Source organism: Typopeltis vanoorti, chromosome 20, assembly GCF_054136105.1.
Source record: "Typopeltis vanoorti isolate ZY-2024b chromosome 20, IOZ_Tvanoo_1.0, whole genome shotgun sequence".
NCBI classification, from domain to species: Eukaryota; Metazoa; Arthropoda; class Arachnida; order Uropygi; family Thelyphonidae; genus Typopeltis; species Typopeltis vanoorti.
The window spans coordinates 83281063-83296398 of record NC_143568.1 but is presented as its reverse complement, the minus strand read 5'-3'; the positions used below and the strand labels follow the sequence as shown (position 1 = coordinate 83296398).

At 34.0% G+C, this 15336-nt stretch overlaps 1 protein-coding gene across 2 annotated transcripts in view; it reads right to left on the bottom strand.

Moving 5' to 3' along the window:
* The window catches only part of LOC150095609 (nuclear pore membrane glycoprotein 210-like), a 254158-nt gene that overhangs the window by 182872 nt on the left and 55950 nt on the right, over nt 1-15336 (bottom strand). For both annotated transcript variants that reach the window (XM_090410173.1, XM_090410174.1), the window contains exon 6: nt 8555-8690. In XM_090410173.1, the coding sequence (XP_090266299.1) occupies nt 8555-8690 (136 nt within the window). The remainder of the gene's footprint in view (nt 1-8554; nt 8691-15336) is intronic.

Here is a 15336-nt window from a genome sequence, read left to right as displayed (position 1 = left end):
TTTTGAATGACTCTTGTGAAAATCTTATAGCTATGACTTAAAAGAGTTATTGGTCTAGAGTTCTCACATTTTTGCCTATCTCCTTTTTATAAATAGGTATTATGATTCCTGCCTTCCAATCATCTGGTATTTCTCCTGTCTATAATTTGGTTAAAGAGTATTAATAGGAAGTTATCTGCTTTATGACCTCCATATTTTTAGAGTTCTATGGATAGTTGTGGGGTTCAATACCTGGGGCCTTGGACTCTTTCATTTGGCTTATGACATGTAGAATTTCTTCTTTTATTACTGATGGTGCCTATCCTCTTCCTGTCTCTGTATTTATATTGTCCCAATCTTGTTCTTTTTTAAAGAGTGTTTGGTCATATTCTTTCCATATATTATTTATTTATTGTATAGATCTGGTTTCTTCATTATTTTTGTCCTTCATTTTTAGCATTTTTGAACCTGCTGCCATCTACCTGATATTTATCCTCTATGTTCTTACCAGTCTTTCCATGACTTGTTTAGCTGCTTTTACACACACTACTTTGCTTTCTTATTTTTCTCTGTATTCTCTTAGAGCATATGTCGATTTACTTGTTAGAAATTTTGATAATTTTTGGCATGCTTTCTTCTTTTCTATGAATGCCTCTTTAATTTCTTGAGTAAACTATGGAGTTATGGTTTTTCTATAATTTTTGGCATGCTTTCTTCTTTTCTATGAATGCCTCTTTAATTTCTTGAGTAAACTATGGAGTTATGGTTTTTCTATCCTTGAAGATAACCACATAACAAACTTCCTTGCCGAATCAGTGAAAGTTTTCAAAGTTCACCAGTGCTTCTCCAAAGTGTGCTTTGTTTCTTCAAACTTGTTCATTTTTCTTCAACAAAATCTATATTTGAGTCTAAAATTCCACTCTGAAAGCTGCTTGATTCCAATTTATTTTGCATGCTTTTCTTTTCTACATATGACATTAAATTTTATACTGCTCAAAACCAAATAGTCATCACTTTCTATTTCAAATCCTCTATATACTCATATATCCTGAACCATTGTAAAGATATCACTGTGAACAATAACACAGTCAATGAGATTTTTCTTATTTCTTGTGTATTCTATCCAAGTAAATTTAATTTCATATTTTTTCTGAGAGATTGTATTAGTAATGACTAGTCTATATCCTGAATGGAAAACCAGCAGGTACTTACCATTATAATGATAAGTGCAAAGCTAATAATAATTATTATTAGCTGTGCACTTTTTTTTTTTTTTTTCAAATTTTCTCAAACCATTTCCTGCTCTGCTGCTTACATCTCCAATGAGGACCAACTCTTCATTTTTCTTTGTACTCACTGCTTTCTCATATTCAAAAAAAAAAAAAAAAAAAATTCCTCCACGTCTTCCTTAATAGAACTTTCTATGGGAACATAGGCACAGATAAGTCTCATTGTCCAATTCCTCATTTTGATGTCAGCCTTCATCACTACTTGGTATTGTCTGCCATTCAAGAAGATTATCCTTGTGTTCAGTAATAATATAGCTACTCCTTTCTTTCTAAAATCATTATTACCTGAATGTAACATCTTGTACAGGTTATTTTGAAGCATCTCACTTTTTTTTTTTTTTTTTGACCATAACTAACACATATTATGCTGACATGATTTTTTCAATTCTTCTTCTGCTGGTTCCACTTCTTTACCAGTGATGCCTTTTATACTGATAGTGCCAATCTTGAATTCTTTTGATGGCGTATTGGATTTTGCGAATTTTTATTTTATTTTTTATTTATTTTTCTTTTGCAGCAGATTTTTTTTACTGTTCATCCTCCTAGTTACTTGACAAAAACAGCAAGGAGAAGACATTGCATAAATGGCTCACAGCCGGTATGAAATTTTATCATGTTGTACCAACATTTTGTTTTGGCTTAGGTCAATAACAATATAATTTAGTCATCTAAATCACAAATTGTCATTCCTTCCACATTTGAGCAATATCCATGTAAACACATATTAAGAGGTGCACAACAAGAAGGTGAGCATTGGTTATTATGTCACAGGTTTCAGTCAGTTCTTCACATTCCTTAAAAGGCAATAAGGAAGTCTCCTCACAGTTATCCTGCTTTCATCATTAAGTAACCCCCAAATAAATAGTATCAGTAGTAATTAAATTCAGTTCAATCCTCACTCTGAAGATGTGAATTTTAATCTGTACTCAAGCGTTTGATATATATATATATATATATATATATATATATATCCTTATAAACATGTTACAACTACTATGAATTTAAGAAAGAAAGAATTAGACAGTTAGTATACATGAAGAATAGGTAAATCAAAAATTGAAGTATGCTGATTATTTATTTTAGCACAGATGAACAAGTCAGTAGTGTTATGTTTGTTTATATATATGTAAAACATTTTTTTAAATGTAATTTTAAAAATAAATAAAAAATATATAAAAAACAGAAAAAGAATATGGAAAAATGGAAGAGGAATGAAAATTGCCTTTTTTTTTTTTTTGGTGTGTGTGTGTGGGGGGGGGGGTATGAATATAAATAACCTAAACGTAATATGATGAATCTCATGTTTAGGCCACAGCTCACAATGCACAAATATGTGTAAAAATATTTGGCCATAGTAATGATTAGTCCATACACAGTTCACAGTTGTTATCACAGAATTTGTTCTGTGGTAACGACTTTTCCTCTGCCTGCTCCAGTTTTTCCATCACAAATATAAGACTAACCTTGAATGCAATGTAGTAGTATTCAATATACTGTACATTAGGTTAGATAAATTCATCAACAATAGTTATAACCAGGGGTCAACAAATTATGCAAAACCTTACTACGCATGCCAAAAATGTACTCACTCAGTCTTTTAATGACATGTCCCAATAAGTCAATAAGAGTTCTGCAAAATGATTAATAGTGCTGTGCTGAGGTTGGAGAAGCTACTTTTTTTTTTAATTAAATAAAAATGTTCTTTTTTGTTCATTCTGCAGCTACTCACCAGCTAGCATCTACTCACTGTAGGTGGGTGGGCGAGCATATTTGTCAAGTCCTGGATATAACCAATATTTATTGAAACAATGATAAATACGGAGATGAAAATAGAAAAAAAAAAACTATTAAAATCCCAAGTTCACAGTTAGCAATATACTAAAGAAATTAGAGTACACTGGTGACAACAAACTGAAAGTAATGACAGCAAAAATACTGCTAATATTTTGCAAACATAATCAGAGATTACAATAAAGCTACATTTAACTCTATCTTTACACATATTACAATTAAATCAGGAGTGATTCTTTTTTTTTTTTTTCTTGAGGAAGCACCAAAATAAGCACAGGAAACCCAAATGAACAAAAGATTTAGAATGATGAAGAGAGAGAGAGAAAGAGAGAACAGAATGCCAGGGGGTGGGGTAAAAGCTCCTTTGCTTCATTAGACCACAAATGAAATGACAAAATGAAGAGACGTTGGTCATTCCATTCTAACAACTTATACAAGAGAATTCAAAAATATAAAGGAAATCGTTTTATTCTTGTGTTGTTTCACATGCAGGATTAAAACATATTATGCTGGATAAATATTGGGGAAATGATATGGAGTCATCAATTCTTCTGGAAATGTGTTTTAGTTTCAATGGCATAATGAAAACTAGTTTTTTTTTTTTTTTTTTTTTTTTTTTTAGCTGAGAGATCAGAAGACCATAATTATAAACATGTTCAAATGTTCGGCAACATGAAAATGAAAGGCTCTCTGTGTGGGCTTACAGATGGTATTATAACCTTTCTTTACAGAAATTCACCAAAATTTCCCAAATATCATGAGAGACCACCTGGGGCAGGAGGGCGTCACCACCTGAACGGATAAACTGTTTCACTCACTGCTCTGTGAGAGAAAAATCTAGCTCTCACCCCTTTCTGAACTGCATACAAATTTCCATGGATACTCCCCACCCTTGTCCTCTCCTCACTTTTCATATAATGAAAAATTTCGTCAATTGATATTCTATAACAGCCTTTCAGAAGTTTATAGATCTCTCTATCATATCATCCCTCTTTTTCCTGCTACTAGTGTCTGTATTTCACATACTCTTACTCCGTCCTCATATTCTACATTCCATAATCCAGATTATGGAATGTAGATGCTTCTCTGCAGCTTCTTTATCCCCACAGAATCCAAAAGGCCAAATCTGTGCACAGCAGTCCAGTGTTCTGCTCCTATCAATATTCATTTCAATATCACAATTATCCACTGAGTTGGTTGTTTTTACAATTTTGGTATATGACCTTTAACCACTGAATTTGCTTTGACATGTCAATAATTACAGGGATGTGAAGTGTCCAGTGGAGTTAATGTTTGGATGCTACTGTATTAACATGGATATGAAGCTTATGTTTTAGATATATTTTATCTATGTTGCCATCTGGGTGGTCAAGCTTCAAATTCCTATCCACCATAACTACAAGATCCATAGTGTCACCAGTTTCTGTAAACATAATCCACAACAATATTATAATAATAATAATAATATTATTATTATTATTAAGATAAACCTCCGGAAAGTCAGGAGCTCATCGAGGGAGACAACACTATTTGCACCAGCTGTCAAACTTGTTTTTGGATTCACTCACCCTACCTGCACACATAACATCCAATTGCAATCCATTTCAATTATTTTATTATTATTATTATTTGACACCTTCAGGGAGTCCAAAGACTCACTGAGGGGGAACACCTACTCTATAAATCTCTCTATTTAAAAGTATATCATCATCCGCATATAGCAAAGAGCTGACATTAACATCTCCAATTCTGATATCAGGTTTTAATACCACTTTCCTCCCTAATGTGATCCATATAGATAATGAATAACAGAGGGAACAATGATGCTGACTTACAACTCAAATAAAGACTAAGTATTGCTTGATATAATGCTCCATTGACACCATATAACTGTAGCATATTCAATAGCTTCTCCCTTGGTACCTTGTCATATGCCTTTAATAGATCGACAAAACTTAAATACAGATCTTTGTTATATTCCCATGATTTTTCAACTATTTGTCATAAAATGGAGATCTGAGTCTGACAGCCTCTATTTGGCCTGAATCCAGCTTGTTCTTCACCAAACTTTTCTTCCAAATTTCTTCTCAACTGTTTCTCAAATATAATTGCATAAATCTTACCAGGCACACTCAGTAGGGAAATACTTCTGTAATTCTCACATTCAATTTTATTTCCCTTTTTATATATAGGTATTATGAGAGCTCTACTCCAATCAACGGGAATTCGTCCCTCTGTCCAGGACTTCTGAACTATGAAAAAGTCATACAGTGTAGCCACTGTAAGACTTTTATACCACCATACTTCAACATTTCTGGTCGAATATCATCTACTCCTGCTGCCTTTCCACATTTCAAGCCTTTGATAGCTTTTTCCACTTTAAGTATGGATATGTATTCCTGATATGCCTGTTAAGTGTTTTTTACCACTGTGCTATCTCTGCTTGTTTCATTTAGCAATTTTTCGAAGTAATTACTCAATACTTCAAGGATAGCTTTTTCTACCATTTTCATGTCACCTTTATCATCTCTAACTCCTTTTACAGCATTCTTTCCTACATTTCTAAGCTTCTTCAACAATTTCCAGAATATTTTACAACCTTCGTCATATTTTTTTTCTATTTTCTTGCCACAGTCCCCCCACGACTTTTGTTTAGCTAGTTTTACACAGTGTTTAGCTTTCTTACATTTGTCTCTGTATTATCTAAGAACACAAGTTGACTTATTTGCCAGGAACTTTTGATATGCTTTCTTCTTTTCCTTCACTGCCTCTTTAACTTCCTGTGTCCACCAGGGGTTCTGATTTTTTTTTATCCTTGCAGACAACCTCACTACATGCCTCTCTGGATGAATCAATCAGGGTTTTCTTCAAGGTTTGCCACTGAATCTCCAAGGTTTGGTTCTTGTTCTCAAACTCTTTCATTTTTTTTTTCCAATAAACTTTGTGTATTTTAGTCTACAGTTCACATCTGAGAGCTGCTCAACTTTTATTCGCTTTAAAACTTTTTTACATGTCATTCTTTTCAATATGAAATTCAAATTTATCCTGCTCAAGACTATACAGATTTCCAATTTCAAATCCTCTGTACACTCTGGTGTCCTGCACCAGGGAGAAAACATCACTAGCAACAATAACATAGTCAATGAAACTTTTCTTATTCCTTGCTTCTTCTCTCCATGTGAATTTGTGCACATTTTTATGTTGGAACATTGTGTTAGTAATAACCAGTCCATGTCTTGAGCAGAAATCCAACATGTATTTGCCATTATTATTAGCTTTGCTCTTTTCTCTAAATTTTCCCAAAATATTTTTGTATGTCTCACAATCATTTCCTACTCTGCTATTTAGATACCCAACAAGGACCAACTTTTCCTTTTTCATTGTGTCAGTTGCTTTTTCTAAAGCCTCAAAAAATTCCTCCACTTGTACCTTAGTAGAACCTTCCGTGGGACCATAGGCACAAATAAGTCTCATTGTCCAATTCCCAATTCTGATATTTGCCCACATCACGCTACTTGAGACTGCCTGGCATTCAAGAAGTCTAGCCTCATATTTAGGGTTGAATACTATGGCTACTACTTCTTTTCCTTGATTGTAATTGACTGAATATAACATTTTGTATTTATTGCTCAGAAAGATCTCACCAGTTTTTGTCTTTTTTGTTTGTCACCCCTATTATGTCGATCTGGTACTTATCTAATTCCTCAGCTGGCTCCATTTCTTTGCCATTCAGGCTTCTTATGTTGATAGTACCGATATTTAACTCTGATGATGTTGAGTTGGGGTGTGTTTTAGGGTTTGTTCCAGTAGCTAACTTTTCGCTGTTCGCCCTGGTTCCTGGGCGAACAGCGAAAACGGGGGGGCCTTGTGTAACCGGCGATTCCTCAGCCGCCATGAAATTTTGTCATGTTGTTCCATCATTTTGTATTTTGGTTTATGCCAATAAGAATACAATTTGGTCGGCTAAATTCCAAATTGCCAGCCCATCCTCGTCTGTTCAGTATCCAGGTAGATACCCAACAGGGTGTACCATGAGAAGGTGAGGATTGGACATTAGGTCAGAAGCCTTGGCAGTTCTCCACATTCTTTTAAAGGCTATGTAGAGGTCTCCTCTCAGTTATACAGCTTTGACCCTTAAGCACCCCATATTGTTTTTTGCCTATTTATGTACTGCTGTAAAAACATTTGTTATAATTTTATCTACATGTAGATACTGAATTCCTTGACTCGGCGTTTTATACATGCATTTTGTTTATTAATTTGTAGTGGTGACTATTTCTGCACTACTATAACTTTTGACCTTGTGTGTTGCTGTGCCCTCCGCAGCAATTCTGTTTATCTGTAGATGCTGCTCTGTGGAACTTAATTTTTATACAGACATATTGTTTACAATTGTCTTTAACTGCTTATGTATAGATGTAACCTTTAGTATGGCACAGTATGATCTTTGTCATTTTTGTGTCAAATAAACTATAAACCAAAAAAAAACCTACTCTATTCATTCTTCAAACCTGGGGATACATTCTGATATCACATCATATGCCACTGGATATCTCTCTGCACCAACGTGCATAAGTTTACACTTACTAACACTGTGGTGACAACCGTTATCATCTGCCCACACTTCCAGCCTATTTAGTTTTGTAATCATTTTGTAAGTGCTATATATCATTGACTTTCCTGTCTATATTTGTATCATCCAAACAAATAAACATTTTATCAGGTCCTTCCCAATATCATTAATATACAGATTGACCAACAATTGTCCTAGGGCTCCTGGAGTATGGATTGGTCATCTTAAATCTGGCAGATTGCTCCCCCCCCCCCAAGTTTATAGGTTCTATCTCCAGGGCTGTGTAATTGATGTTTCACATTACAGGAGAAATAAGTTTCATATAATGTCATGCCTAGGGATTGACAGTGTTTTTGTTCCCTTAATAGTAATGAACATAAAGCTTACACTAGTTTCCACAAAGACCAATTTGGTTTAATTGAACATGCCTCATAATCCACCACAGGATCAACAGACAGCACTTCTCTATTTGAGTTCACAAAAGTTCACCTGCCTCTTTTAGGCCCTTTGAGGCCATTCTATAGACAATAATATATAAATTAGCTTTATTTGTCAAGATGAATGTGATGATGTTTCCATGGCACCAATGGATTCTGCCTTACATTAACAAAGAATGAAATAATCAACCACAGTCCAAATCTACATACCACAACTATTCTTAAATGAAGAATAGAGGAAAGAAATAACACTTACTTCTTTCATTTTCAATTAGCATTGTATACACCAAGGGTTATTAATATCTATATAACTATCACTCATCAAGTATATTAATTACTAAAGTATATTAATATAGTCACAAGAAATTAATAATAGTCTATAGCATAAAGCTTTTAGCCAAAATAACTTATATTGCAGCTTTGAATAAAAATTAATTGTAATGAACTGCAAGAAATGTTTTACTAATAAATAATTTTCATTTTACCTATAATCTTCATTTGCTTCATTAGTCTGACTTTAAACTCCATAATGGCATACTTTAAAATGAATATGTCATGAGAAGGACTAAGCTTGACAATATTTGGAAGCACAGCCAAATTCATTTCAATAGATTTGACATCCTAGGAATAAAGTTATTTTTTTAACAGCAGTCATTTGAGATATCTACAGAATCTCACATTTTTTGCTTAGTCATCACATTATTATATGCATGTGTTAAGCAATTTTGTATTAATTAAAGAACAGTTTCTAATTGTTTCTGTAAGCCCATGTCAGTCTTGCTTGAACGATATCAATGAAAATCACTAGCAAAACATTAGCAATATTTAAAAGTGACTTGTATGCTTGTGTTTTATTCCATTAAAATAACAATTGGCATAATTCATTTATATTCATTGTGGTTTTGATATGTACTCCTTCCATAAAATAATAATAAGTATGGTAATGATTTGAGATAATTATAAAAATATACATTTCACAGTAGAATTTGTCACAGGGCTCAGCAAATTTTAGTATATCCCAAATATCGAATTTCAATAAAATCCATCCAACCAAATATGTATACCAGTAGATAGATAAAACAATAACAGGTGCTTACATTTTCAGAAACATGCCTAAAAATAGATCCACATGTTAGAATTGATTACTATTTAAAAGTAAATCAACCTCCATGAATAACAGATCATGTGGACCTCCTGTAATGAGAGTTGCTAGATAATATTAAAAAAAAACCTAAGATGACCTAGGAATGGAAATCTTTTTCTTTTACCTTTGCTAAATCAACAAGAAAGTGCTAATCAAACACATATTAATAAAACATTAAAAAGTTAGTGAAGAAGAAATAAATTATTATTTCAAGTTTAAAGAACTTTACTTTGTGAATTGAATTCTAATTGAATCAACCCCCCACATACTAAGAAATCTTAATGAAGAGTTACTTTAGTTACAAAGCGTGCACATTTAGTACCAAGGATAGACTGTGGTTAGATAATCTGAAAACTCTGCTCTAGAAGCCAAACATGGCACTTTTTCCAAGTCACTTCAAGTGTCTGACAGAAAAGATGGTCTACCACCTAAATGAAAGTTTTAAATAGCCTTTGACAAGTATTTGTTTTAAAGGTTCTAGATCAATCAAATTTATATTTATTTCCTTTTAAAAACATTAAAACCTTGTAGTGAATTTAATGCCTTCATTTGAATGGCATGATTTTTATTACACAATTAACATCTTGGGATATGAACTTGAGTTTAGCTATAATTCAGGAAGGATACTTCAGACCAGAGTTTAGATAATCAAGAAACCACAAAACCTGTACTAATAAATATAGTAATTTTATTGATAATTGAAAGAAAGTCCTGTTTGGATGGTTAATTTTTCTATGATCTATTGACACTGCCGCCAGTCTGGTGAGAGTGATCATGAGGTACTTGTTTGGGAAGTGATGAAACAAGAACAGATTACTGCCAAAATCAGATATATATGGAAATATAAGATGGGTATTGTGGGAAGCTCTATAGCCAACTAGCATTAATACATTGGGTAGATGAGCTGTGCAGAAAATATGTTGACAGTGTAAAAATTAATAAATTCATAATTTATAATTATGAATCTTTTTACAAGGGGTGCTTAAGGGTCAAAACTGTATAACTGAGAGGAGACCTCCACATAGCCTTTAAAGGAATGCGGAAAATCGCCAGGGCTTCTGACCTAATGTCCAATCCTCACCTCCTCGTGGTGCACCCTGTTGGGTATCTACCTGGATACTGAACAGATGAGGATGGGCTGGCAATTTGGGATTTAGTCGATCAAATAGTATTCTTATTGGCTTAAACCAATATACAAAATGATGGAACAACATGACAAAATTTCATGGCGGCTGGGGAATCGCCAGTTACACAAGACCCCCCCCCCTTTTTTTTTCACCAGGGAACCAGGGCGAACAGCGAAAAGTCAGCTACTGGAACAAACCCTAAAATACACCCCAACTCAACATCACCAGAGTTAAAGATCGGTACTATCAACATAAGAAGCCCGAATGTCAAAGAAATGGAGCTAGCTGAGGAATTAGATAAGTACCAGATTGACATAATAGGGGTGACTGAAACAAAAAAGACAAAAACTGATGAGATCTTTCTGAGCAATAAATACAAAATGTTATATTCAGGCAATGACAAGCAAGGAAAAGAGGGAGTAGCCATAGTATTCAACACAAAATACGAGGCTAATCTTCTTGCATGGCAGGCAGTCTCAAGTAGAGTGATGTGGGCAAATATCAGAATCTGGAATTGGACAATGAGACTTATTTGTGCCTATGGTCCCACAGAAGGTTCTACTAAGGTACAAGTGGAGGAATTTTTTGATGCTTTAGAAAAAGCAACTGAGACAATGAAAAGAGAAAAGTTGGTCTTGGTTGGGGATCTAAATAGCAAAGTAGGAAATGATTGTCAAACATACGAAAAATAGTTAGGAAAAATTTGGAGAAAAGAGCAAAGCTGATAATAATGACAAATACCTGTTTGGATTTCTGCTCAGGACATGGACTGGTTATTACTAACACCATGTTCCAACATAAAAATGTTCACAAATTCACATGGAGAGAAGAAGCAAGGAATATGAAAGTCTCATTGACTATGTTATTATTGATAGCGATGTTTTCTCCATGGTGCAGGACACCAGAGTGTACAGAGGATTTGAAATTGGAAGTGGTCACTATTTAGTCTTGACCAGGATAAAACTGAATTTCATATCAAAAAGAATAACATGTAAGAAAGTATTAAAGTGAATAAAAGTTGAGCAGCTCACAGATGTGAATTATTGTAGACTAAAATACACAAAGATTATTGAAGAAAAAATGAAAGAGTTTGAGAACAGGAATCAAACCTTGGCGATTCAATGGCAAGCCTTGAAGAAAACCCTGATTGATACAGCCAGAGAGGCATGTGGTGAGTTTGTCTGCAAGGATAGAAAAATTAGAACTCCATGGTAGACACAGGAAGTTAAAGAGGCAGTGAAGGAAAAGAAGAAAGCATATCAAAAGTAAAGTTCCTGGAAAATAAGTCAGCTTGTGCTCTTAGATAATACAGAGCCAAACGTAAGAAAGCTAAACACTGTGTAAAACTAGCTAAACAAAAGTTGTGGGAGGACTTTGGCAGGAAAATAGAAAAAAAATATCAAGAAGGTAGCAAAATATTCTGGAGGTTGTTGAAGAAGCTTAAAAATGGAGGAAAGAGTGCTGTAAAAGGAATTAGAGATGATAAAGGTGACATGAAAACGGGAGAAAAAGATATCCTTGAAGTATTGGGGAATTACTTCGAAAAATTGCTAAATGAAACAAGAAGTGATAGCACAGTGGTAAAAAACACTCAACAGGCATATAGTCAGGAATACATATCCATACTTGAAGCAGAAAAAGCCATCAAATGCTTGAAATGTGTAAAGGCAGCAGGAGTAGATGATATTCAACCAGAAATGCTGAAGTATGGCAGTATAAAAGTCTTACAGTGGCTGCACTGCATAGTTCAGAAAGCCTGGACAGAGGGACGAATTCCCGATGATTTGAGTAGAGCTCTAATAGTACCCATATATAAATATAAAAAGAGAAATAAAATTGAATGTGAGAATTACAGAGGTATTTCCCTACTGAGTGTTCCTGGCAAGATCTACACAAGTATACTTGAGAAACGGGTGAGAAGAATTGTGGAAGAAAAGCTCAGTGAAGAACAAGCTGGATTCAGGCCAAATAGAGGCTGTCAGGATCAGATCTTCACTTTACGACAAATAGTTGAGAAAGCATGGGAATATAACAAAGATCTCCATTTAAGTTTTGTAGATCTGGAAAAGGCATATGACAAGGTGCCAAGAGAGAAGCTATTCAATACGCTACAGTTATATGGTGTCAATGGGATATTATATCAAGCAATACTTAGTCTTGATTTGCGTTGTAAGTTAGCAGTTAGAATTGAAGGAAATACAGGAAGATGGTTTAATGTTAAATCTGGTGTGAGACAAGGATGTACATTATCTCCTCTGTTATTCATTATCTATATCAGGGGTCGCCAAACTTCTTTGACCGTCGACCCCTTCAAGAGTTTCTTGACTTTTTATCGACCCCCTCTATTTTACTATTACATAATTACAATAGGACAAGCAAAAAAGACGCTCATGTGAGTTTTTAGATTGCTTATTTTATAGTTATAGTGTTTATTGTATGTATAATATAGTATATATTATTATATTGGCTTAACATCAAAGGGATACGTTTTTGTTTTTGACATCCTTCTTAACATTACATATATGATAGGAGGGATAAATAATAAGTAAAATATAAAATTTAATTTAGATAACAAAATAACAATAAAAATACAATCTTCCTTACATATATGAAAATAAAACTAAAATAAAAGAGACAATGGGCTTCACTTAGGCGCTGTAACATTATTTTTGAATGAAGGGGGGGATATTAAATCCCACATTCAGCATGGAACTCTTTGATTCCGATCGTTGAGTTTCTTATTCGGCTTTGAAATAATGTGGGATTTAATATCCCCTTCGTTTAAATAATTAAAATAAGACTTTTATTAACTTAGCACACAATTTACTAACATTGTCAATTCAATGTAAAGGGTGTGCTTCGTGACTCTTGACAAGATTAGAAATGTTGAATTCAAAATTAGTAATTTTCAGCCTTAAATTGCCACGGAATTCTATATCTAGCTTATTTCTTTGTTTTGTTAAAATGGAATTAACATGACTGAAACCAGCTTCAACCATGTACGCGCTGCCCGGGCGGGAACCACCAACATCCGTTTATTGGTAAATACGTCATTTTGGCCTACTTGATTGGCCTTCTTAACTATTTTCATGACCTTGCTCCATCTTATAGGTCCTATTCATGTCACTGTTCCCACGATTCACTATTAATTGCATTGTCATTCAGCATGGAGGTAATCTAAGTAAACTGAATTAAATATTACCCATACAATGATGTCTTATATTTTTCTATCGACCCCCAATCGACCCCTGAGCCCGAAATGATCCCTAACAATGTTATATCGACCACTTTGGCGACCACTGATCTATATGGATCACATTATGAAGGAAAGTAGTATTAAAAATGATATCAGAATTGGAGATGCTAATGTCAGCTCTTTGCTTTATGCGGACGATGTTATACTTCTAAATAAATCCGCTACAAGTCTGCAAGATTCCCTTACTAAATTGAATAACTGTTGTAATAGATATGGTATGAAGGTCAGCAATAAAAAGACAAAGACAATGAAAATAGGCAGAACCGTTGAAAATGTCAACTGCATTGTGAACGGAGAACCTGTGGAACAAGTAAAACATTTCAGCTACTTAGACATAATTTTTAGTGAAGATAATAAATTAAATATGGAAATAGACAACAGAATCAACAAAGCTGGTATGGTAGGAAGTCAATTGAATAAATTCATATGGAATAAGAGAGAAATTAGTCGGAACACTAAATTAGCTGTATACAAGACTGTGTTCAAACCAGTTTTAACTTATGGATCTGAGAGCTGGGTTAGCAGTAAAACACACTTGACCAAAGACTAGAGACCGCAGATATGAGAGTCCTGAGAAAGATTAGAGGCATGAACAGATGGCATCAATGGCAATATCATATTAAAAACAAGGATATTAGGAAAGAACTTGACATTGTCTGCATCCAGGAATGCATCAGTAGAGTTAATCTCAGGTGGTATGGTCACTTAAACAGAATGGGTGAGGAAAGATTAGCAAAACAAGTGTTCTCTGCCAGGTTGGCAGGAAAACGACCCAGAGAAAGACCAAGATATAGGTGGATTGATACGGTACAAAGTGCCTTGGATGATAGAAATACAAGATCTGATAATGTTGGAATCTTGACAAGTAACAGACTGATTTGGAGGAAAATTGTACATAGAAAGTTAGTAATGATGTAAATTTTTCATGTAGTACTATCATATCCTGTACACCCCTTGAGGGTACATGTCAGGAATTTGATGATGATGATGATCTTTTTACAATTATTTCTCTATATTAGCATATTATTAGTTTTGGGTTTGTATCACATATATCAGCACTTGCGATGTGCCCATTATTGATATTATTATTGTCAAAATGAATGTAAACTATCTGAAAATTGATGTACTTACTAGATTCTGACAGTTGTGTTACTTTCAATTTTTTTATTGTAATTTAAAATTGATAAGTGTTGAGATATTTGTTGTGTTTTGTGAAGACATTCCATTTGTGCTAATGAGACAATGTGTCAGTCATTATATGTAACTTCTCACTTGCCATGTATGTGGAGTGTACATTCTCACCGAGGAGTTTGATGGGTGATTGACAGCTAACAGAGAGAGAGAGAGTTCGGTATCCGGAGTAACGGGGAAAACAAGTAGAGAGAATGTAAATTTGAGAATGGCAACCAGAGAATTTGTTATTAGCAAGTGTTTAAGTTTTACGTGACAGGAGAATAATAATAGAAGATTCCAAAAAGGAATCCTGGCAGTGTGAATCTTTAAACTGGAAGAGTTGAGACTGTCAACAGTAAATAAAAGAAGATATCTGGAATTTATAATCTAATTTAATGTTTGAGAAAATGCCAAATGAAAAGTTTCATCTTCTGTCTTAAGGACATCAGATCTATTTGTTATTTCTACTGGAAAAGGTGACAGAATTAGTAAAATCTGAAACTGTAAAGTGGCTTAACATGAAGAGTTCAACTTATATATATAGAGAGAGAGGTATCCCTCGATGTT